Source organism: Pempheris klunzingeri, chromosome 11 (assembly GCF_042242105.1).
Source record: "Pempheris klunzingeri isolate RE-2024b chromosome 11, fPemKlu1.hap1, whole genome shotgun sequence".
Classification (NCBI taxonomy): Eukaryota; Metazoa; Chordata; class Actinopteri; order Acropomatiformes; family Pempheridae; genus Pempheris; species Pempheris klunzingeri.
Window position 1 is genome coordinate 6276459 of NC_092022.1, and position 22600 is coordinate 6299058.

The window sequence follows — 22600 nt, forward strand, 5'->3', positions numbered from 1 at the left end:
ACACTCAGAATTTTCTTCACCCAAACAATTTAAGTAAAAGTGCAAAAGTATTAACAGCAAAATTCACTTAAAGGATCAAGACTGTAAGTACTCATTTTGATAGTGCAGATGTGCTGATATTATTAGATTGTTGATACTGATGCATCACTGTGTAAGCCGTATTTTCAAGATGTAGCTTTGAGGTAGTTTTAACTAACATTGAAAGTATATGGATTTTTTTGCAATACATATAAATGTAATTCATTGGGATTACAGGAAAACATACTAGAATCCACAGTAGCTCTGCAGCTGTTCAATCTGCTGTAAAACTGAACAAATCACTCACAAACCTTAAATGTTATCTCCATCTGAGCACAGAGACTCCTACCAAGCAATATAATATAAACACAAAGTAAAAATAGAATCAACAGAATAAAGAAAACTGAATTGCAAAAATAATAAAGCACAATACAGTTATAAAAAAGCAAAGCCTTAAAGTTTCTGAGAAGGATGTGAATAACGCCAAATGATTTATTTTGGTCTTCTGGGAGTCTTTTAGGCCGTGACCAATACAGAAGGGGCAGAATCAGGAATGCAGCCTGTCTATTGTCGGCCTTCTTGATATGAAATAAATCAAAGATTAGAAAAAAAATGTATTAACTTTAGCCAACACTGGGGATGGTGCTATGATGGTGCTATGTAAAACTAAAACTATGAAGACACATTCAATCTAATGCCTCTCTGTGCTTAATTATGATGATACTGTTTAACGTGGAACATCCTGGCGGTTAAACGTAAATCCTGCAATGGAAAAAAGCCGCAGGTTAGCTGCACTGTTAATATTCTTAAGGTGGCGCCAATAAGGAATTCATTTTTTCATGATAACAATTTGATCATTCAATAATTTGATCAGAGGGTTTCACACTGGGCAGCCTGAACTGATCTTCAACTGAGATTTAAGCCGTATTTTCCCTGCCAGTTTAGCATCAACTGATTCTCAATGTCCTGATTCCTTATTATTATTGACGTTCCATCCATCCATCCATTTTCAACCACTTATCCGGGGTCGGGTCGTGGGGGCAGCAGTTTTAGCAGAGATGCCCAAACTTCCCGGGCCCCAGACACCTCCTCCAGCTCATCCGGTGGGACCCCGAGGCGTTCCCAAGCCAGCCGAGAGACGTAGTCTCTCCAGTGTGTCCTGGGTCTTCCCCGGGGCCTCCTTCCGGTGGGACATGCCCGGAAAACCTCCCCAGGGAGGCGTCCAGGGGGCATCCGAAACAGATGCCCGAGCCACCTCAGCTGGCTCCTCTCGATGTGGAGGAGCAGCGGCTCTACTCCGAGCCCCTCCCGGATGGTCGAACTCCTCACCCTATCTCTAAGGGTGAGTCCGGCCACCCTGCGGAGGAAACTCATTTCGGCCGCTTGTATCCGAGATCTCGTTCTTTCGGTCATGACCCAAAGTTCATGACCATAGATGAGGGTAGGAACATAGATCGACCGGTAAATGGAGAGCTTTGCCTTTTGGCTCAGCTCCCTCTTCACCACGACAGACCGATACAGCGACCGCATTACTGCAGACGCTGCCCCGATCCGCCTGTCGATCTCACGCTCCATCCTTCCCCCACTCGTGAACAAGACCCCGAGATACTTGAACTCCTCCACTTGAGGCAAGGACTCTCCACCGACCCGGAGATGGCAAACCACCTTTTTCCGGTCGAGAACCATGGCCTCGGACTTGGAGGTGCTGATTCTCATCCCAGCCGTTTCGCACTCGGCTGCAAACCGCCCCAGTGCACACTGGAGGTCTCGGCCCGAGGAAGCCAACATGACAACATCATCCGCAAAAAGCAGAGATGCTATCATGCGGTCCCCAAACCGGACCCCCTCCGGCCCCTGGCTGCGCCTAGAAATTCTGTCCATAAAAATAATAAACCAAACCGGTGACAAAGGGCAGCCCTGCCGGACTCCAACATGCACCGGGAACAGGTCTGACTTACTGCTGGCAATGCGAACCAGACTCCTACTGCGGTCGTACAGGAACCGGACAGCCCTTAGCAAAGGGCCCCGGAGCCCATCCTCCCGAAGCACCCCCCACAAGATGCCACGAGGGACACGGTCGAATGCCTTCTCCAAGTCCACAAAGCACATGTGGACAGGTTGGGCAAACTCCCATGAAGGCTGAGGAGTGTGATCCCCCTCTAGTTGGAACACATCCTCCGGTCCCCCTTCTTAAAAAGAGGGACCACCACCCCGGTCTGCCATTCCAGAGGCACTGTCCCCGACCGCCAGGCGATGTTACAGAGACGTGTCAACCAAGACAGTCCCTGTACATCCAGAGACTTGAGGTATTCAGGGCGGATCTCGTCCACCCCTAGTGCCTTGCCACCGAGGAGCTTTCTGACCACCTCGGCGACTTCGGCCTGGGTGATGAACGAGTCCACTTCTGAATCCCCAGCCTCTGCCTCCTCAATGGAAGACCTGGCGGTGGGATTGAGGAGATCCTCGAAGTATTCCTTCCACCGCCCGACGACATCCCCAGTCGAGGTCAACAGCTCCCCACCCTCACTGTAAACAGTGTTGGTGGGGTACTGCTTCCCCCTCCTGAGGCGCCGGATGGTTTGCCAGAATCTCCTCGAAGCTGACCGGTAGTCCTCCTCCATGGCCTTCCCGAACTCCTCCCAGGCCCGAGTTTTTGCCTCCGCAACCGCCCGGGCTGCAGCACGCTTGGCCTGCCGGTACCTGTCAGCTGCCTCAGGAGTTCCACGAGCCCACAAGGCCCGGTAGGTCTCCTTCTTCAGCTTGACGGCATCCCTTACTTCCAGTGTCCACCACCGGGTTCGGGGATTGCCGACACGACAGGCACCAGAGACCTTACGGCCACAGCTCCGAGCGGCCGCGCCGACAATGGAGGTGGAGAACATGGTCCACTCAGACTCAATATCTCCAGCCTCCCCCTGTGAGAAGCTTTCCCAGAGGTGGGAGTTGAAAACCGCAGCGACAGCGGGTTCCGCCAGACGTTCCCAACAGACCCTCACGATACGCTTGGGCCTGCCGAGTCTCTCCGGCTTCCTCCCCTGCCAGCGGATCCAACTCACCACCAGGTGGTGATCAGTTGACAGCTCAGCCCCTCTCTTCACCCGAGTGTCCAGAACACACGGACGGAGGTCAGATGACACGACAACGAAGTCGATCATCGACCTCCGGCCTAGGACGTCCTGGTGCCATGTGCACCGATGGACGCCCTTGTGCTCGAACATGGTGTTCCTTATGGACAATCTGTGACTAGCACAGATGTCCAACAACAGAACACCACTCGGGTTCAGATCGGGGAGGCCGTTCCTCCCAATCACGCCTCTCCAGGTCTCACTGTCGCTGCCCACGTGGGCGTTGAAGTCCCCCAGTAGAACAATGGAGTCCCCAGTCGGCGCACCATCCAGCACCCCTCCCAGGGACTCCAAGAAGGCCGGGAACTCTGCACTGCTGTTCGGCCCATAGGCCGAAACCACAGTGAGAGACCTGTCCCCGACCCGAAGGCGCAGGGACACGACCCTCTCGTTCACCGGGGTAAACTCCAACACATGGCGGCTGAGCTGTGGGGCTATAAGCAAGCCCACACCAGCCCACCGCCAGAGAAATGGAGAGTCCACCCCCTCTCGAGGAGCTGGGTTCCTGGGCTGTGAGTGGAGGTGAGCCCAACTATATCTAGCCAGTACCTCTCAACCTCCCGCACAAGCTCCTGCTCCTTCCCCCCCAGCGAGGTGACATTCCATGTCCCTACATGCCAGATTTATTGACATTGATGATAATAAAATGTATTTCAGTATGGATACGTGCAACACACAGTGCTTTACATAGAAGCAAATGATTCTTTTTAAAAAAGCTAATAATCGTTGCATCTTATTGCAAATTTCCCATGCACCACCCGATCGTCCGTTTTAACCTCTGCCTACAGGACAGAATATGTAAAATGATTATTTGGTCCCTATGTGGCACCTCAACCACCTCACTTTCTAAAACTTGCTTTCTATGTTCTTGTCTGCTCCCTCACTCCTGTCACATCTGGTGGAAGAATCCAAAAGGACTTGACTCTGCACCTTCATTATTTTCTCCATTAGGTCTGACCCTGCTACCCCATCCCTCTGAGCCACCAGACAGGCTGCTCAGTTGGAGCACATAATTACATCCTTAAGAGCCACATCTAGCACAACATCTTGGTAAAGCTGCCCGAGGTGTAGTCAACTGTTTTATTTTCCAGAGTTATGCAATGGTGCCCCCTGGGTGTTGGATTTTAAATTACAGCTGTGGCTGAGTGAGACAGATGAAGCTACAGACTTTTTGTTTTAAAGGGTAACTACACACTCAAATTCTGCTTAAATGATCTGCTCGCATATTTTAAAAAATGCAGATTGAGCAACATCTGTCTGAGGTGTGGCTATAGTTACACAGGGCAGACTGCCTGACCACCGCTCTACTACTCTCAATACTTTAACATTATGTTAGAACAGGTCCTCATGTATGTCCTCCTTCTCCCAGCAGGGGCTCTGCTGCTCTGTCAGCTTTGTGTCTTCACAAACTTTTATTTTGGATTCAGCTTGGTGATTTCCTCTGGGCTCGCGCTCGCTAATAATACCGCAGGTGTAAATAAAGTGCACGAGCTACAGGTCGTGGACTGATGACGTAAGCAGGAGCAGGTGGGAGAGATGCAAAATGAGTAATGAAGGTGAGCCGATAATTTAGTTTTATCGGTCAGTATTTAATAGGCCCAGAGGTCCGGACTTCTAGTGGGAAACAGTCCAACGAGGTAGCAAGGTAAGAAAATATCAAAATACTGAAAATAGTGTTGTTGCATGTTTCGGTTGACATGTGTGCGCTTTTTCATACCTACTAGCTCGCCCCACTTTGACCAGCAAAAGTTAGTGTCACCACTTAATCTCATAACCATCTTTTGTGTGTTTATTAACAGTTTTATGTCATATTTTTAAAGTGAGTGTGTTGTATGATGTGTTTTATCTCTTCTTCAACACCGTGTCGGTGCCACAAGATGGCGTCATACCCTCAGGAGTAAACTTTGCCTTCACTGTTATGCTGGTCCAACTCAGGTACTCAAATGTGATGCTATACAATTCAGACTTCAAAAAGGATTTTGGAAATCATAAATTTTTCCCATAATTGCATCTCCTTTAGTGAACTGAAACTCCCAGATGCTGTTATGGTTATGTCATAGCGAAAGTTCAACACAGAGGGGTCAGTGAGTGCAAAGTGTGACTGTAGGCAGGAAGTCTTTCACCCTTTTGACTGTTGCTACGCCTGTAATGTAATTAAGTTTCCATCAACTTGTTTTTATGAGTGAAAATTCTGAAAAATCTAAGAAACAAACTTGAACCCCCCCCACAAGCTCACCCACAAACTGTTCTCACTCGGACTGCACCCCCCCCCCCCCCCCCCCTCTGTGACTGGCTCCTGGACTTTCCTCAGGGGTGTGTCCTCAGCCCCATCCTCTACACCCTGTTCACCCACAACTGTGTTGCCTCCCACAAGGACAACACCATCCTGAAGTTTGCAGACGGCATCGCCGTGATAGGACGCATCACCGGTGGAGACGAAGCATCCTACAGGAGGGAGGTGGACACTCTGGTGACATGGTGTGAGGACAACAACCTCACCCTCAACACGGACAAGACTAAGGAGATGATAGTGGACATGAGGAAGGAGAGGAGCCCTCATCAGCCACTGCTCGTCCGTGGTCAGGAAGTGGAGAGGGTGAACAGCTTCAAATACCTGGGGGTCCACATCAACGAGGACCTCACCTGGACACTGAACACCACACAGCTGGTGAAGAAGGCCCAGCAGCGGCTGTATTTCCTGAGGAGGCTGAGGAGGTTTGGCATGTCGTCAAAAATCTTCATCAACTTCTACAGCTGCGTTGTTGAGTCCATCTTAACCGGCTGCATCACCGTGTGGTACGGCAGCACCACCATCATGGACCGTAAACGCCTGCAGAGAGTGGTGAAGACTGCGTCCAAGATCACCAGGACTCCCCTGCCCTCTCTGCAGAGCATCTACAGACACAGAGTCCACCGGAGTCCACCCCCAACACAAACTGTTCACTCTCCTCCCCTCAGGCCGGAGGTACAGGAGTCTGAAATGCAGGACGTCCAGACTCAGAAACTCCTTCTTTCCCTCCGCCATCAGGCTCCTTAACAGCCAATAGGAGTCACAACTACCTCTAATCTGCACATTCATCTGCACATTGACTGTACTTTATGTTAAGTTGCACATTTTGTAAATATATTTATATGTTAAGCAATAGCAGGTTATTTAGCAATAGCAGTTTATATTTATATGTTTTTATATTTTATTCTATCCTCTTCTTTTTTATTCTTTGGCATTCAGTGTGGATGGCAAAGTAAGATTTTCATTGTACAGGGAAACCCGTTTCTGCACTGTACACTTGACAATAAACACTTTGAACCTTACACCTGACTGGTGTGCAAGAGTTGGTTTATTAGAAAGAGAAAAATGTGACAAGACACAGCAAATAAATTGACATGCAGCGTGTGACTTAAATGTCCACAGAAGCTTAACTAAAGAGCGGCAGGTAAAATCATCACATCAATTACAAGTGAAAAGAAATTCTCAGAGCACTGATGTCATCGAGGCCTGACCTCCTGATGGAAGTGACATCATCATTTAAGATGTGACATCATCATTGCTGACTTGTTAGGTCCGTGGAACAGAGGAATGATCTCTTCCCTTGACACTTCATGTCATTGACATAGTCGTGTTCTGTAGGCAGAGATTTGAACTTTGCTGACAGCAAGTACATACTGCACTTTAACCAGTATGTCAACGACGTGGTGCCTGACAGCTACAAGAGAACTTACCTGATAAAGATCACCTCTGACTGGTGCTTCAGCTGCATCCACATCGAGCCTGTCTGGAAGGAGGTGGTGCAGGAGATGGAGACTCTAGGTTTGAAATGAACCTATAAATCAGCCCAAATTATCCAGCAGCACTGCCGTCTATGAATTTGCGTGGGGCAGGGTTGATGAGGTTGATGTGCGTATGATTTTGGATATCCTGTTTTTGCAGGTGTCGGAATAGGCGTGGTGGATGTTGGCTATGAGAGACGGTTAGCCAATCACCTCGGTGCTCATCGCACCCCATCAATACTTGGAGTTATCAACGGCAAAGTGACATTTTTCCATTACGCTGTAGCAAAGGAGCACCTGAGGCAGTTTGTAGAAGACCTCCTTCCTCAGAGACTTGTGGAGAGGGTAAGTATCTGCCAGATGGAGGTGAAAGGATTTAGAATGGCCGTAAAGAAGATTGATTGGTTGCATAAATTCAAAATGAATGAAACATTTTCTATTTTGTGTGTTTCAGGTCACTGACAAAAATGACCTGCAGTTCTTGAACAGCTGGCATGAGCTCAACAAACCACATGTGCTTCTGTTCGACCAAGTGCCTGTAGTTCCTCTGCTGTACAAAGTAAGTTCTTGCCTCGCAGTTTTTTAAGTGAAATGTACCGCCGGGCGCCACTGTCAGTAATTGCATCACTAACGTGAACATGTCAATAATTTATCTCTGCATCTCCGTAGCTGACGGCTTTTGCTTATAAGGACTACTTGCAGTTTGGCTATGTCGACCAAGGCCTTTCAGAGACCGCCAGTCTGCAGAAACAGTTCAATATTAACACTTATACTCCAACCATGCTGGTCTTCAAAGAGAACATCGACAAGCCTGCAGACATTATCCAGGTAAGTCACAGCAGCAGGGTCTCGAGGTTTGATTTACTTATTCACTGTTACCTGTTATTTGCTGTTACCTGTACACTGAACTAGTGGAACTTGTGTTCACTGAAATGTCTCCTCACTCTGTGTGATTGTGTTTGCTCTCTGCAGGCTAGAGGAATGAAAAAGCAAATTATTGATGAGTTCATGTCAAACAACAAATTTCTCCTTGTGCCACGGCTGGTCAATCAGAAGCTCTTTGATGAGCTCTGTCCTGTCAAACAGTTCCATAGACGCAGGAAGTAAGATAACATAACATTTTCAGAGAATTAAAACATGAAAACAAACTGAATTACTAATATTATTTTTTGTGATTGTCACATCTCATTTAAGGTATTTTAAAATTTGCTGTTCACGTCTGTCCTGCCCTCAGATACTGTGTCCTGCTGATCACAAGCGAGGAAGAGACCTTTTCTTTCGGAAACCAGGCTTTTCTCTCATTTGCCTCCACCAACACCAAGGAGGTTGTGAGGTTCGCTTATGTGTACCAACAACTACAGCAACCTCTTTGTGACATCCTCATGCAGAACAAAGACAGTGCACTATTACCACCACAGGTACACTCATACAAGTTGAACATGACAGCTGCCAGTTTCCATGTGAATCTCTTGGGAATAGGCATCGCTTTAGGATGCTTAATGCGTTGGAGTAGACATTTAACCGAACAACTTATGCTCTCGTGAAAAGTGTATTATTCCTGACACATATTATCAGATGGAGTGCTTCACTTTTTCACTTTTTCAGGTGGTGATCCTGGAGAGGCGCAATAATGCAGGGAAGGCCTTGTTCAAGCCAGTGACAGCCTGGAACGGCAGCGAGGAAGACAAGCAGAGTCTCATGGAGGAGCTGGAGCGACTTCAGAAGGACCCGTCCATCCTCATCCGTGACGCAATGCTGCCTGAGCTCAACAATGAGTTTGCCTCTGTATGTTCCCTTTGAGTGGAAACAATGGGTTTGAACAATGTTTGTCTGTGCAACCAAGTGCTTAGAACCAAGTACTGTTCATATATCAACCACCAGTCCCGTCACTAAATGTAAAAATCTCACTCTTTAGATGTTTGTAATCCGATGGATCTGTTGTGCTTTAACAAGTGGTAATGTTCAATTTGGCTATCAGAAATAATTATCAAAGATAATTAATAATTATTAAAATGAATGAACTTTGATTAAAGTCCACCTCGATTGGGGCACCACCTCGAAAAACGAGGAAAAGACAGCCGTTTTAATTGATATAGTCTCATAAAAATACTAAACTATCAATTTGGAATTATGTTTTATAATTAATTTAATAATTACTACCAAAATTACCACATTGATAGCTAGCTGAAGGATTTTGGAGTTCTTGACAGTGTAGAGGTTGGCAGTGTCCACACTTGTACAACATTAAAGGAGACAGCAGGTATTAAAACATTTATTAAAACAGAGCAAAATTCAGGGACATCATTTGTTATGCATTAAGGACTTGTACTTTGGTTGTAAGTACAGCTGAAGCAGAGTAGGTATTAAAGACATCTGCTGTTACAGAAACAAAATCAATCAAACAATCTAACTAAATCTCTATGACTAAACTAAAATAATATGAGTGTAAGAGTGTGTGTGTGTGTGTGTGTGTGTGTGTGTGTGTGTGTGTGTGTGAGAGTGATAAGGCTGAGGAATGTGAGATGGGTCCCACAAAGGTGGGGGAGAGAGACCAAATGGTGATGGCCAGACCCCCTGGGGTGTGGGTCAGAGGCAGACAAAGGAAAGCTAAGTGCTGTTAGCTTAGCTTTGTCCCTCAGTGGCCTGTTGCAGACTGTGTGTGTGAGAGAGATAAAGGTGCAGGTTAAGACAGGATGGTTAGTTTGTAGGCTAACATCAACTAAACTTAATGGATGCACAGTAATCTGCAACACATCACAATAATCAAACTCAATGAACATTAAAGCAAGTCAATACATTAACAAGGGTAAACCATGTATGCAGTAATGCTATGCTAATTATGCCCAGTTAGAGTTTGTTACCAGTCCTTAAAGGGGTAGAGGAAGTGTCCTTGAGGGTGCTGCTTTCTCAGCTTGTTGCTGGAGGAAAGGTGTGGTTCGTGTCCGTTGCTGTGGTTGCAGGCTGGAGGAATCCGGTCGCTCCTTTGTTCCTGTTAGTTAGCAGCTCTGTGCTAACTTGCTGGTGTGCTCTTGTTGTTGGTTATCAGCTGGCAGACTCTGGGTCGTGCCTGCTGGCGCTGATCTGCTTACTTCAGGCAGGACCTTGTGTCGCTACCATGAAGGAGGTGGCTGCTCTGGACAGACCACACTGAGGCAGAGCTTAGCTGAGTTGAGCTGGTCTCTCCTCTTCAGGAAAGATCAGGAGAGCTGGTCTCTCCTCTGCAGGAGGAGAGGGAGCAGGAAAGACCTGGTCTCTCCACTTCAGGCGAGACGATGAGAAAGAAGAGAGTTCAGTGGGGGTGAACTGGTTTTGTGGGCCTGCGGTCGTAAAATCATGTGTCCCCTCCGGCCAATGGTGACAGTGGAGCTGGGCGCGGGGGTGATTTCACACCTATCTGTGAAACTGGGGGGCATTGGGGAAAGGAGCCCAATAGTTTTACAGACAAAGAAACATACGGTCTTCACCATGTGCTATTCACTGTATAGTGAAGCCCAACAGATCTATGCATCGTACGATTACCTCTCTGAAGTCATTGATGATATTCTGCATAACAACTGGTAGGTTGAAATCGTTTAACTCTTCATTTCAGATTCAGTTAAGCAATTTCAAGCATATTTAAGTATTTCATGTGGAATATTCCCTCCAGCTGTATGGGAATAACAGAAGAGATGTAAATACAGCGTGTCTTGTTGCACTTCTGTTTTGATTTGCAGGCGTGAGATGATGCCTCTTCTGTCCCTCATCTTCTCTGCCTTGTTCATCTTGTTTGGAACTGTGGTCATCCAGGCCTTCAGGTTAGTTGCCTTTTACCGTTGAACATATTTCATTAGACCACCAGACCAGTAACTATAGCAACACACCGTATATTATAAAGAAATGTAAAGACAAAGAAAACAATTATGCTATTAATTTTTAAATTAATATCTGTTTACTTTTTTTTCTTCCGCATGTGATCTCCTTTTGGGAAAACTTATTTTGTGCAGTGACTCCAGTGAAGATAAGCAGACTAAACCAAAGGCAAAGGATGGAACAAAAGCAGAAAATGGGTCACCAGGGACCGGTAGTACTTCAAGGCAAGAATACATTTAAAATGTACATATTTGAATGCAGTGCGGCATTTGTCATCACATTTTTCAGCTCTTCATTTTTGCTGTTGATTTCAGTCGGCCTCCCAAGAAGAATTTCGTGGAGGTGACGGAGCTGACAGATATCACCTACATGAGCAACCTGGTGAAGCTGAGGCCGGGACACATGAACATAGTGCTGGTGCTCACTGATGCCTCCAAGAACATCCTCCTCAGCAAGTTTGCCAAAGAGGTCTACTCCTTCACAGGGTAAGCGAAACAGATATGGATAAGTGGAACAGATATTGTCCATTTTTGTGTATTTAACATTTATCATGTCTATCGATACTTCATCGCAATCGCTCTTTCAACTTTCCCAGGAGCCTGACGCTGCATTTCTCCTTCCTAAATATTGACAAGCACTGTGAGTGGATGAACACTCTGCTGGAATACGTCAAGGACGCCACGCGGATTGACGCCGACGAGGACGACGGGAGCAGCCACAAGATAGACTACACCGGCTATGTGCTGGCACTTAACGGACACAAAAAGTACCTGTGTCTGTTTAAGCCTGTCTACACCGGAGAGGACCTCGACAGTAAGTCATCTGAGGATGAAGGGGGCACTTCCGCGGGGAGGTCGAGGTCCAGTTCCCGCGATGACCACCCCCCGCGCAAATCCAACCGATCCCGCAGCATATCCACCCTGCAGATCCACCACAAACTGGACCGTCTGGGGTTGTGGATGGAAAGGCTCATGGAGGGCACTTTGCCTCGCTACTACATCCCCGCCTGGCCAGGACTAGACAAGATCACCCCCAATAAATAGATGGAGGCGAGTTAAGAAGGACTGAGTATTTATCTACTGTCACACTCTTCTCGTGTTCTGCTGAAGTTAGGCTAGAGCTGCCTTTTTTGCACTTGAGATATTTAATAGTTACTTTTAAAGTCGGGCCAATATTACAAACTTGACTTTAGTGCAACTACTGTGGGACAGATCCTTTAATGTGACCCTCTTAACACTCATGGCATGCTTGTTTCAACTGTTGGTTGTCATATTTAATGCAGGCAAATACTGCTGCTACAGCCTGTGAGCAGAAAACAAATTCACTGTGGTCACCTGTACTCTCCTGCCGTCGTCACCATCAGTCATATTCACACACGAAAGGAGGCGAGGTAACTACCTTGGTCTTTATTGATGAATACTGTGACTAGAGATGCATGTCTCTAACACTTAATGTCTTTTGTATGCGTCTCAGTCCATTTTGTTTTTCCGTTAAAGATTATCTCCTGAATGCTGATTCGCTTGTGCAATATAGCGTACTGCTGTCATGACAATGCCTTTTACCCTGGACCTCAAGGATTTCTCCATGTTCTTCCTCATCATGTTGTTCATGCATAAAAAGAAAACACCTGTTTTGTTACATAAAAACTGCTGGGGTTGTGCTTTAAAATGTACGTCTCACTACAAGCACATATTTATTTAGCAGCCTTGGGCTATTTACCAACCTCAGTTAGTGAGTAGCTTCATGTAGCAAACATAATGAACAGCTTGTCAATTTCATCTTCTGAATGTTTTCCGAATGACCACTATTGACTGATACATTATCTTTGTGTCATCTTAAACTACGTAGACATGAAAGTGAAGTGACACTCCACGTGTGTTTGCTTGGTTTATTCATTTGTTTTGTCGTGAAAATGTCATTAATATAATTATGTTGGTACATTGTGATGTAAATATTGTACATAATCATGCTACATATAGGACCGAGTATGTTACTTGAAAGATAAGCTGAATGTTTTACATGGATTTATCAAAATGCTGTAGTTTTTGTTTCTTAGTTTTCATGAAGATTGATTTTACAAGTTAGTGTAAAACAAGATGTCTGCCGCTGTCAGATGTTTCAGTAGTGCATTTATGCTCTTGTTGGTTGTAATAAAATGCTTTATGTTTGTTAATTAAAACAGAAAACTGTCATTTTTTGCAGTTTCTTTTAGAAGAAAAACAAATCTTGTAACTTTATCACAGCTTCTGCTGGAGGGAAAATCTGATTAATTTTTGGACTATTGTGCTGCTTATTCTATATCTTTCATTCAAAATGTCCTCACAAGACACTGTGGGCCCCACCAAGTCTGTAATACAAGAACACAAACACACATAATCACACCTTCTTTCTTCACCCACCGCATAATCTATTCCTTCGCCCTTTACCCTAAACTTAACCATCATAGCTAAATGCATAGGCCTAACTTTCACCCTAAACCTGAACTTAACCTAATTCTAACCTTAACCTTTAAAACTAATTCGTAACCCTCAAACAGACCTTTGAGGTTGTGAGAAGAACCAAATTTTATCGTCACAATGCAGGAATATCCTCAGCAATGATTTAAAACCAAAATTTGTCCCCACACCTTTAGAAAGATATGCACACACACACACACACACACACACACACACACTGTTGTAAGCTGGTCTCAAAGCTCATAGTAAGCATGTTCACACACATTAATATACCCATATAATATTACATTTTGAGTCATAAAATACTGAAAATTTAGAGTAATTTTCATCACGTAATGTTTTTTGTCTTGTGTATTTTAAGTTCCATTTAAATTTAACTCGTCTCTATATTGTGACTGTGATTACGGGAAAACATCTCAACAATCCACAGTAGCTCTGCAGCTGTTCAGTCCACTGGGAAACTGAACTAATCCCCCTCAAACCTTAAATATGTTATTTTGAACTGAGCATGGCTGTTTTGGTCTTAATGTCCATTGACCATTTTGAATTATTGCATTCAGTTTGAACTTCTCTTTCAAAGATAACCTGTGAAGTCCGATGCCACCAGCAGCACATGAGATATTACCTCCATTCTTGGTTGTACAACAGGTTATGTCTCTATGGCATTAATCATTCTAGAAATGCAGATATAAAATAAACTGATTGATCAGCTGTTTGACTGATCAATTGTTTTTTTCCCTTTAAATTTAGCTATGGAATTATTGATTATTTAATATGTTTAATATGGAACCATAATCTGAAATATAGAAAATAGACTGAATGATCTTTTTAGAATTTTTATAGAAATTGAGGTTTTGGATTGAGATGGTCATAAAAACAGGTGAGACAAATTAATGCTTAGGATATATGAATTTATTGATTTATTTCAAATGAAATCAGAAGTGACAGTTGGTCTTTCAGCAGGGATGTCATCGAGGGTTGACAACCTGGTGGAAAGTGACATCTTGATGGGATGGGAATGTCGTGTCCTCATGGCAGGGATCACTTTTACATCACAGTTGACAGATGAAGGGTTTCTTCAATTGGCACTGTCCGTCGTTGGGTTTACCTTGAATTGAAAAGGTAACAAACAAACAATTAGAGCTGCAACCAGTTATTTCTGTTGTCAATAAATGTGATTATTATATTTATCTAATGTGTTAATACTTAACATGATTCAGATTCTACTGTAAGATTACACTAGGTGATTTGTTCCAAAAAGTACATTTTTGCTATCTTAGATGTTGAAATCTGATTGTATAAGACAATAAACCAGTCAGCCAATCATTACCCACCAAGGTAGTTCAACTCCAAACAATGTTCTCCTCTGCTGCTGCTGGGCTCCCCGGGTCCCCAGAGGTCGAACTTAAACTGGGTACCATCACTCCACATCCACACACCCTCCTGAAAAAAATTCAATTCATTGAAAAAATACAAAATATCAGTACTGAAATTTCTGCCACCACTCCAACACAGTGTCACTATGGAGGATTGTATTTATGGCGCTAACATTTGAATTAATTTTCTTGTCAGCCTAAATCATTCAGTCCATCTAGTGGTCCAAATCACATCTCTCATGAGGGATAAATATCCTAGATCTAAAAAATAACTTGGAGCTAAATGTAACATCTACATTTGACCACCAAATTATTAAATATAAGGGAAGCAGCTGCATCAGATCCTGTTTTTTAAATCACTCACCTTTACTGCATCATGGCCTCCAATCCAAGTTTGTGTGTCTGCGCCAGTCACACTTTTAATAATTTCTTTAAGGAAGTTGTACTGGTCTGACCCATGAACTGAGGCCAGATTCCCACCATGAGCAATGCAGTCGGCCTAATGAGGAAGACAAAGAGTGAAGTAGAGAGACACAGGGGGGAGGACAAAATAATGTTGAGGTGGGGTTAGTTGAATGATGACATAGAAGTGAGATAAGACTTTTTATCTATTACTGTTTTAAAGTGTATGCCATGACTGCGATGAGGCATTTATAAATAATGTTGCTCCAGAAAGTACCTCTGCATCAGCCCAGCCCTTTGGACCTAAACTGAATAGGAAACAGTGACCGTCAAACTCCTTCCAGTCAGTAGGGCAAGTCACACAGGAAGCACCTACATGATCCAGTATGAGAAAAATATCATTAGTCTTGTTTGTGAGCGAGAGCTGAAGTTGGATGAACATTCTTATGGTAGCCTAGAACTAGTCTTAAATGATGTTGTGACCTAAGAGAAGTGCAGGACACTCTATATCAACACAGTTGGAGGGCATTAGAGGGACCCCAATACAGTAAGTTGGAAAGACTAAACAACGTGGCGTTATTATCGATGATCGCTTAGCATGATCAGGCCATATTGATGCAGTTGTGGTAGAAATGGGTATGGGTATTGCTATTTTGTGAAAATATGCTCTTTCTCATCTAGGGGACTGTATCGTTGTGTCGTCGTGCACAGCAAAAAAAGATATCAAAAGTCTCACACAAAATAGGGCTGCAAGACTAGCTCTTTTAAAACTAATGTCACGTAAATGCACAGCAGTCTGTCATGGCTGACCACTGAGGCCAGATTAAAATCCTGTCTTCTTTTATTTGCTCAAAATAGTAGATGGATAACCAGACTTCTTTACCAACCGTTGGCCTGTGAACAAAAAGAAAAGCTCATTATTAACTCAGTCTATCAGTCTTTCCTCTTTTTAACTCATAAAATGAAGAATGATCACACTGTGCCTGTTACTTACATTTGCTTCCATCCACAGTCCAATGGTCAAGCAGAGGAACACACTGAAATGAAGACCTGACACCATCTGTGTAAAGATGAATTAGAGAAGTCAATACACCATGAAGAAATATTGCATCGTCTAGATGTGATTTTCAATTGCAAAATTCTGAATGTCCTATTTCAACACATTTTCTTACAGCAGTGCTGATGGGTGATATTAGAGGAGGAAATAAAACAAACCCATCTGCAAATGGACACTAAATGTGATAATGAACAAATCGTGAAAAACAGACAGACACTCTGATGAAAGGCAAGAATTAAAAGCTTACCTTGCTGAGCCGATCAGATGTGGTTTCACTTGCAGCAGTAGCAGGGAGAGTGGCAGGATGTGTTGGAAAAGGAAGCACACTCTTTATATACCTTCTCTGGGTGCTCTGACTGCAGTGTGACTTCTTTCCATCACCCCATGTTTAATTATTATAATGAAATCTGAATTATGTGTTTACACAGACTTGAAGAGAAACTGGAATACTCTTCAAACAATGTTACAAAACATAGATACATTGTGTTACCAGGTATCAGCTGTGGCCCGTGCTTCAGACTTCAGTGTAATTCTGAACACTGATCATTTGACAGGCATTTTTGTAGGAAACAGTGCTAACCACCGCAATACCATGTTGCCCCCGTCAAATAATAAGCGATGTAAGACTCTATTAGGGTCATCATTTCATGTTTTATACAGTTACCTCATGTTACTTTGCATAAAGGTGATCTGAATGAGTTCTACCCAATGTAATATACGCTGTTTAGATTTATGAAAAGAGCACTGGTATCAGATCAGTATTCAGTACTGGCAGTCTGGGAAGTGTTACAGTTTTGGAACGGAAATGTCCACTGCAACAGAATGTCTTTCCCGAGTTTGCACTGAATACTGGATGTGAATCAGGAGTTGTGGATTCATCTAAAATGAATGTGATTCTTTAGAAACTGGGCTGGTGAAACAGAGCTTCTGGTAATACAGAATACATGGAAAAATAAACTGACTGACACCCTTTAAACCCTCTTGGGTGTTTAATCAAGCTGATATCATTTAATCTATTTCAAACATCCTGGTTGAAAATAGTGAGAAAATCTCCATGTATAATCTAACCCACAGGCTAGCAGCAGTAACATAACCAACATCACTAGTTGTATTAGACCATGTGGCCAAAATAATGTGGATACCCCTGTCTATGTACTTAAATGTACTTTTGGTCTGTGACTACCTCGTTTGTTTCAATTTGAGGCTGATTTTATAAATAATTTACACTCATATAAAAATTCTTCATTGTCCTGTAATGTCCAGAGCCTGGAATCAATTCAATGTGCTCATCATGACCTCAGTAGATTACTGTGGCCTAAACTGATAACATGAACACATTAGATCTTGAAGTGAGGAATAACATAAAATAACACAAAAAGATGGCTGAATCCAGGAAAAGGCCAAATTAATTTTGTGTCACATTTTATCCTCTTCATCTCCTCTGTGGTCCTCTTAGCGTGTTGTGCTTCAGCGTGTCTCATTTGTGCTGCAGGCGTTATATGAAGTACTGTGAACTGTCAAGTTTTTAAAGGTGTTAACCGTCTGTGTTTTTAAACAAAGATGCTGGCTGGAACAAAACGCTTTAAACATGTGTTTTAGCTGAAAAAATGTGAAAGAAAAAACCATGGACACTCAGAATTTTCTTCACCCAAACAATTTAAGTAAAAGTGCAAAAGTATTAACAGCAAAATTCACTTAAAGGATCAAGACTGTAAGTACTCATTTTGATAGTGCAGATGTGCTGATATTATTAGATTGTTGATACTGATGCATCACTGTGTAAGCCGTATTTTCAAGATGTAGCTTTGAGGTAGTTTTAACTAACATTGAAAGTATATGGATTTTTTTGCAATACATATAAATGTAATTCATTGGGATTACAGGAAAACATACTAGAATCCACAGTAGCTCTGCAGCTGTTCAATCTGCTGTAAAACTGAACAAATCACTCACAAACCTTAAATGTTATCTCCATCTGAGCACAGAGACTCCTACCAAGCAATATAATATAAACACAAAGTAAAAATAGAATCAACAGAATAAAGAAAACTGAATTGCAAAAATAATAAAGCACAATACAGTTATAAAAAAGCAAAGCCTTAAAGTTTCTGAGAAGGATGTGAATAACGCCAAATGATTTATTTTGGTCTTCTGGGAGTCTTTTAGGCCGTGACCAATACAGAAGGGGCAGAATCAGGAATGCAGCCTGTCTATTGTCGGCCTTCTTGATATGAAATAAATCAAAGATTAGAAAAAAAATGTATTAACTTTAGCCAACACTGGGGATGGTGCTATGATGGTGCTATGTAAAACTAAAACTATGAAGACACATTCAATCTAATGCCTCTCTGTGCTTAATTATGATGATACTGTTTAACGTGGAACATCCTGGCGGTTAAACGTAAATCCTGCAATGGAAAAAAGCCGCAGGTTAGCTGCACTGTTAATATTCTTAAGGTGGCGCCAATAAGGAATTCATTTTTTCATGATAACAATTTGATCATTCAATAATTTGATCAGAGGGTTTCACACTGGGCAGCCTGAACTGATCTTCAACTGAGATTTAAGCCGTATTTTCCCTGCCAGTTTAGCATCAACTGATTCTCAATGTCCTGATTCCTTATTATTATTGACGTTCCATCCATCCATCCATTTTCAACCACTTATCCGGGGTCGGGTCGTGGGGGCAGCAGTTTTAGCAGAGATGCCCAAACTTCCCGGGCCCCAGACACCTCCTCCAGCTCATCCGGTGGGACCCCGAGGCGTTCCCAAGCCAGCCGAGAGACGTAGTCTCTCCAGTGTGTCCTGGGTCTTCCCCGGGGCCTCCTTCCGGTGGGACATGCCCGGAAAACCTCCCCAGGGAGGCGTCCAGGGGGCATCCGAAACAGATGCCCGAGCCACCTCAGCTGGCTCCTCTCGATGTGGAGGAGCAGCGGCTCTACTCCGAGCCCCTCCCGGATGGTCGAACTCCTCACCCTATCTCTAAGGGTGAGTCCGGCCACCCTGCGGAGGAAACTCATTTCGGCCGCTTGTATCCGAGATCTCGTTCTTTCGGTCATGACCCAAAGTTCATGACCATAGATGAGGGTAGGAACATAGATCGACCGGTAAATGGAGAGCTTTGCCTTTTGGCTCAGCTCCCTCTTCACCACGACAGACCGATACAGCGACCGCATTACTGCAGACGCTGCCCCGATCCGCCTGTCGATCTCACGCTCCATCCTTCCCCCACTCGTGAACAAGACCCCGAGATACTTGAACTCCTCCACTTGAGGCAAGGACTCTCCACCGACCCGGAGATGGCAAACCACCTTTTTCCGGTCGAGAACCATGGTGCTGATTCTCATCCCAGCCGTTTCGCACTCGGCTGCAAACCGCCCCAGTGCACACTGGAGGTCTCGGCCCGAGGAAGCCAACATGACAACATCATCCGCAAAAAGCAGAGATGCTATCATGCGGTCCCCAAACCGGACCCCCTCCGGCCCCTGGCTGCGCCTAGAAATTCTGTCCATAAAAATAATAAACCAAACCGGTGACAAAGGGCAGCCCTGCCGGACTCCAACATGCACCGGGAACAGGTCTGACTTACTGCTGGCAATGCGAACCAGACTCCTACTGCGGTCGTACAGGAACCGGACAGCCCTTAGCAAAGGGCCCCGGAGCCCATCCTCCCGAAGCACCCCCCACAAGATGCCACGAGGGACACGGTCGAATGCCTTCTCCAAGTCCACAAAGCACATGTGGACAGGTTGGGCAAACTCCCATGAAGGCTGAGGAGTGTGATCCCCCTCTAGTTGGAACACATCCTCCGGTCCCCCTTCTTAAAAAGAGGGACCACCACCCCGGTCTGCCATTCCAGAGGCACTGTCCCCGACCGCCAGGCGATGTTACAGAGACGTGTCAACCAAGACAGTCCCTGTACATCCAGAGACTTGAGGTATTCAGGGCGGATCTCGTCCACCCCTAGTGCCTTGCCACCGAGGAGCTTTCTGACCACCTCGGCGACTTCGGCCTGGGTGATGAACGAGTCCACTTCTGAATCCCCAGCCTCTGCCTCCTCAATGGAAGACCTGGCGGTGGGATTGAGGAGATCCTCGAAGTATTCCTTCCACCGCCCGGCGACATCCCCAGTCGAGGTCAACAGCTCCCCACCCTCACTGTAAACAGTGTTGGTGGGGTACTGCTTCCCCCTCCTGAGGCGCCGGATGGTTTGCCAGAATCTCCTCGAAGCTGACCGGTAGTCCTCCTCCATGGCCTTCCCGAACTCCTCCCAGGCCCGAGTTTTTGCCTCCGCAACCGCCCGGGCTGCAGCACGCTTGGCCTGCCGGTACCTGTCAGCTGCCTCAGGAGTTCCACGAGCCCACAAGGCCCGGTAGGTCTCCTTCTTCAGCTTGACGGCATCCCTTACTTCCAGTGTCCACCACCGGGTTCGGGGATTGCCGACACGACAGGCACCAGAGACCTTACGGCCACAGCTCCGAGCGGCCGCGCCGACAATGGAGGTGGAGAACATGGTCCACTCAGACTCAATATCTCCAGCCTCCCCCTGTGAGAAGCTTTCCCAGAGGTGGGAGTTGAAAACCGCAGCGACAGCGGGTTCCGCCAGACGTTCCCAACAGACCCTCACGATACGCTTGGGCCTGCCGAGTCTCTCCGGCTTCCTCCCCTGCCAGCGGATCCAACTCACCACCAGGTGGTGATCAGTTGACAGCTCAGCCCCTCTCTTCACCCGAGTGTCCAGAACACACGGACGGAGGTCAGATGACACGACAACGAAGTCGATCATCGACCTCCGGCCTAGGACGTCCTGGTGCCATGTGCACCGATGGACGCCCTTGTGCTCGAACATGGTGTTCCTTATGGACAATCTGTGACTAGCACAGATGTCCAACAACAGAACACCACTCGGGTTCAGATCGGGGAGGCCGTTCCTCCCAATCACGCCTCTCCAGGTCTCACTGTCGCTGCCCACGTGGGCGTTGAAGTCCCCCAGTAGAACAATGGAGTCCCCAGTCGGCGCACCATCCAGCACCCCTCCCAGGGACTCCAAGAAGGCCGGGAACTCTGCACTGCTGTTCGGCCCATAGGCCGAAACCACAGTGAGAGACCTGTCCCCGACCCGAAGGCGCAGGGACACGACCCTCTCGTTCACCGGGGTAAACTCCAACACATGGCGGCTGAGCTGTGGGGCTATAAGCAAGCCCACACCAGCCCACCGCCAGAGAAATGGAGAGTCCACCCCCTCTCGAGGAGCTGGGTTCCTGGGCTGTGAGTGGAGGTGAGCCCAACTATATCTAGCCAGTACCTCTCAACCTCCCGCACAAGCTCCTGCTCCTTCCCCCCCAGCGAGGTGACATTCCATGTCCCTACATGCCAGATTTATTGACATTGATGATAATAAAATGTATTTCAGTATGGATACGTGCAACACACAGTGCTTTACATAGAAGCAAATGATTCTTTTTTAAAAAGCTAATAATCGTTGCATCTTATTGCAAATTTCCCATGCACCACCCGATCGTCCGTTTTAACCTCTTCCTACAGGACAGAATATGTAAAATGATTATTTGGTCCCTATGTGGCACCTCAACCACCTCACTTTCTAAAACTTGCTTTCTATGTTCTTGTCTGCTCCCTCACTCCTGTCACATCTGGTGGAAGAATCCAAAAGGACTTGACTCTGCACCTTCATTATTTTCTCCATTAGGTCTGACCCTGCTACCCCATCCCTCTGAGCCACCAGACAGGCTGCTCAGTTGGAGCACATAATTACATCCTTAAGAGCCACATCTAGCTCAACATCTTGGTAAAGCTGCCCGAGGTGTAGTCAACTGTTTTATTTTCCAGAGTTATGCAATGGTGCCCCCTGGGTGTTGGATTTTAAATTACAGCTGTGGCTGAGTGAGACAGATGAAGCTACAGACTTTTTGTTTTAAAGGGTAACTACACACTCAAATTCTGCTTAAATGATCTGCTCGCATATTTTAAAAAATGCAGATTGAGCAACATCTGTCTGAGGTGTGGCTATAGTTACACAGGGCAGACTGCCTGACCACCGCTCTACTACTCTCAATACTTTAACATTATGTTAGAACAGGTCCTCATGTATGTCCTCCTTCTCCCAGCAGGGGCTCTGCTGCTCTGTCAGCTTTGTGTCTTCACAAACTTTTATTTTGGATTCAGCTTGGTGATTTCCTCTGGGCTCGCGCTCGCTAATAATACCGCAGGTGTAAATAAAGTGCACGAGCTACAGGTCGTGGACTGATGACGTAAGCAGGAGCAGGTGGGAGAGATGCAAAATGAGTAATGAAGGTGATCCGATAATTTAGTTTTATCGGTCAGTATTTAATAGGCCCAGAGGTCCGGACTTCTAGTGGGAAACAGTCCAACGAGGTAGCAAGGTAAGAAAATATCAAAATACTGAAAATAGTGTTGTTGCATGTTTCGGTTGACATGTGTGCGCTTTTTCATACCTACTAGCTCGCCCCACTTTGACCAGCAAAAGTTAGTGTCACCACTTAATCTCATAACCATCTTTTGTGTGTTTAT

At 45.3% G+C, this 22600-nt stretch overlaps 1 protein-coding gene and 1 long non-coding RNA gene across 2 annotated transcripts; one reads left to right on the plus strand and one right to left on the minus strand.

The window, feature by feature from the left end:
- Nucleotides 1–4686: 4686 nt before the first annotated feature.
- On the plus strand, nt 4687–12855 carry LOC139209247 (dnaJ homolog subfamily C member 16-like). Its single transcript, XM_070838888.1, has 16 exons — nt 4687–4699; nt 5021–5078; nt 5469–5623; nt 6772–6951; nt 7072–7256; nt 7366–7470; nt 7581–7739; nt 7884–8014; nt 8146–8329; nt 8517–8696; nt 8827–8848; nt 10402–10468; nt 10625–10705; nt 10895–10984; nt 11075–11245; nt 11356–12855. The coding sequence occupies exons 1-16, from the start codon at nt 4687–4689 to the stop codon at nt 11801–11803; spliced, it is 2229 nt and encodes a 742-aa protein (XP_070694989.1). The 3' UTR covers nt 11804–12855.
- Nucleotides 12856–14106: 1251 nt separating this feature from the next.
- On the minus strand, nt 14107–15390 carry LOC139210230 (uncharacterized). The gene is made up of 4 exons (XR_011585237.1): nt 15272–15390; nt 14957–15091; nt 14551–14659; nt 14107–14324 (listed from the first exon to the last, which is right to left on the minus strand). It is a non-coding gene; the product is annotated as an uncharacterized lncRNA (long non-coding RNA).
- Nucleotides 15391–22600: the final 7210 nt, after the last annotated feature.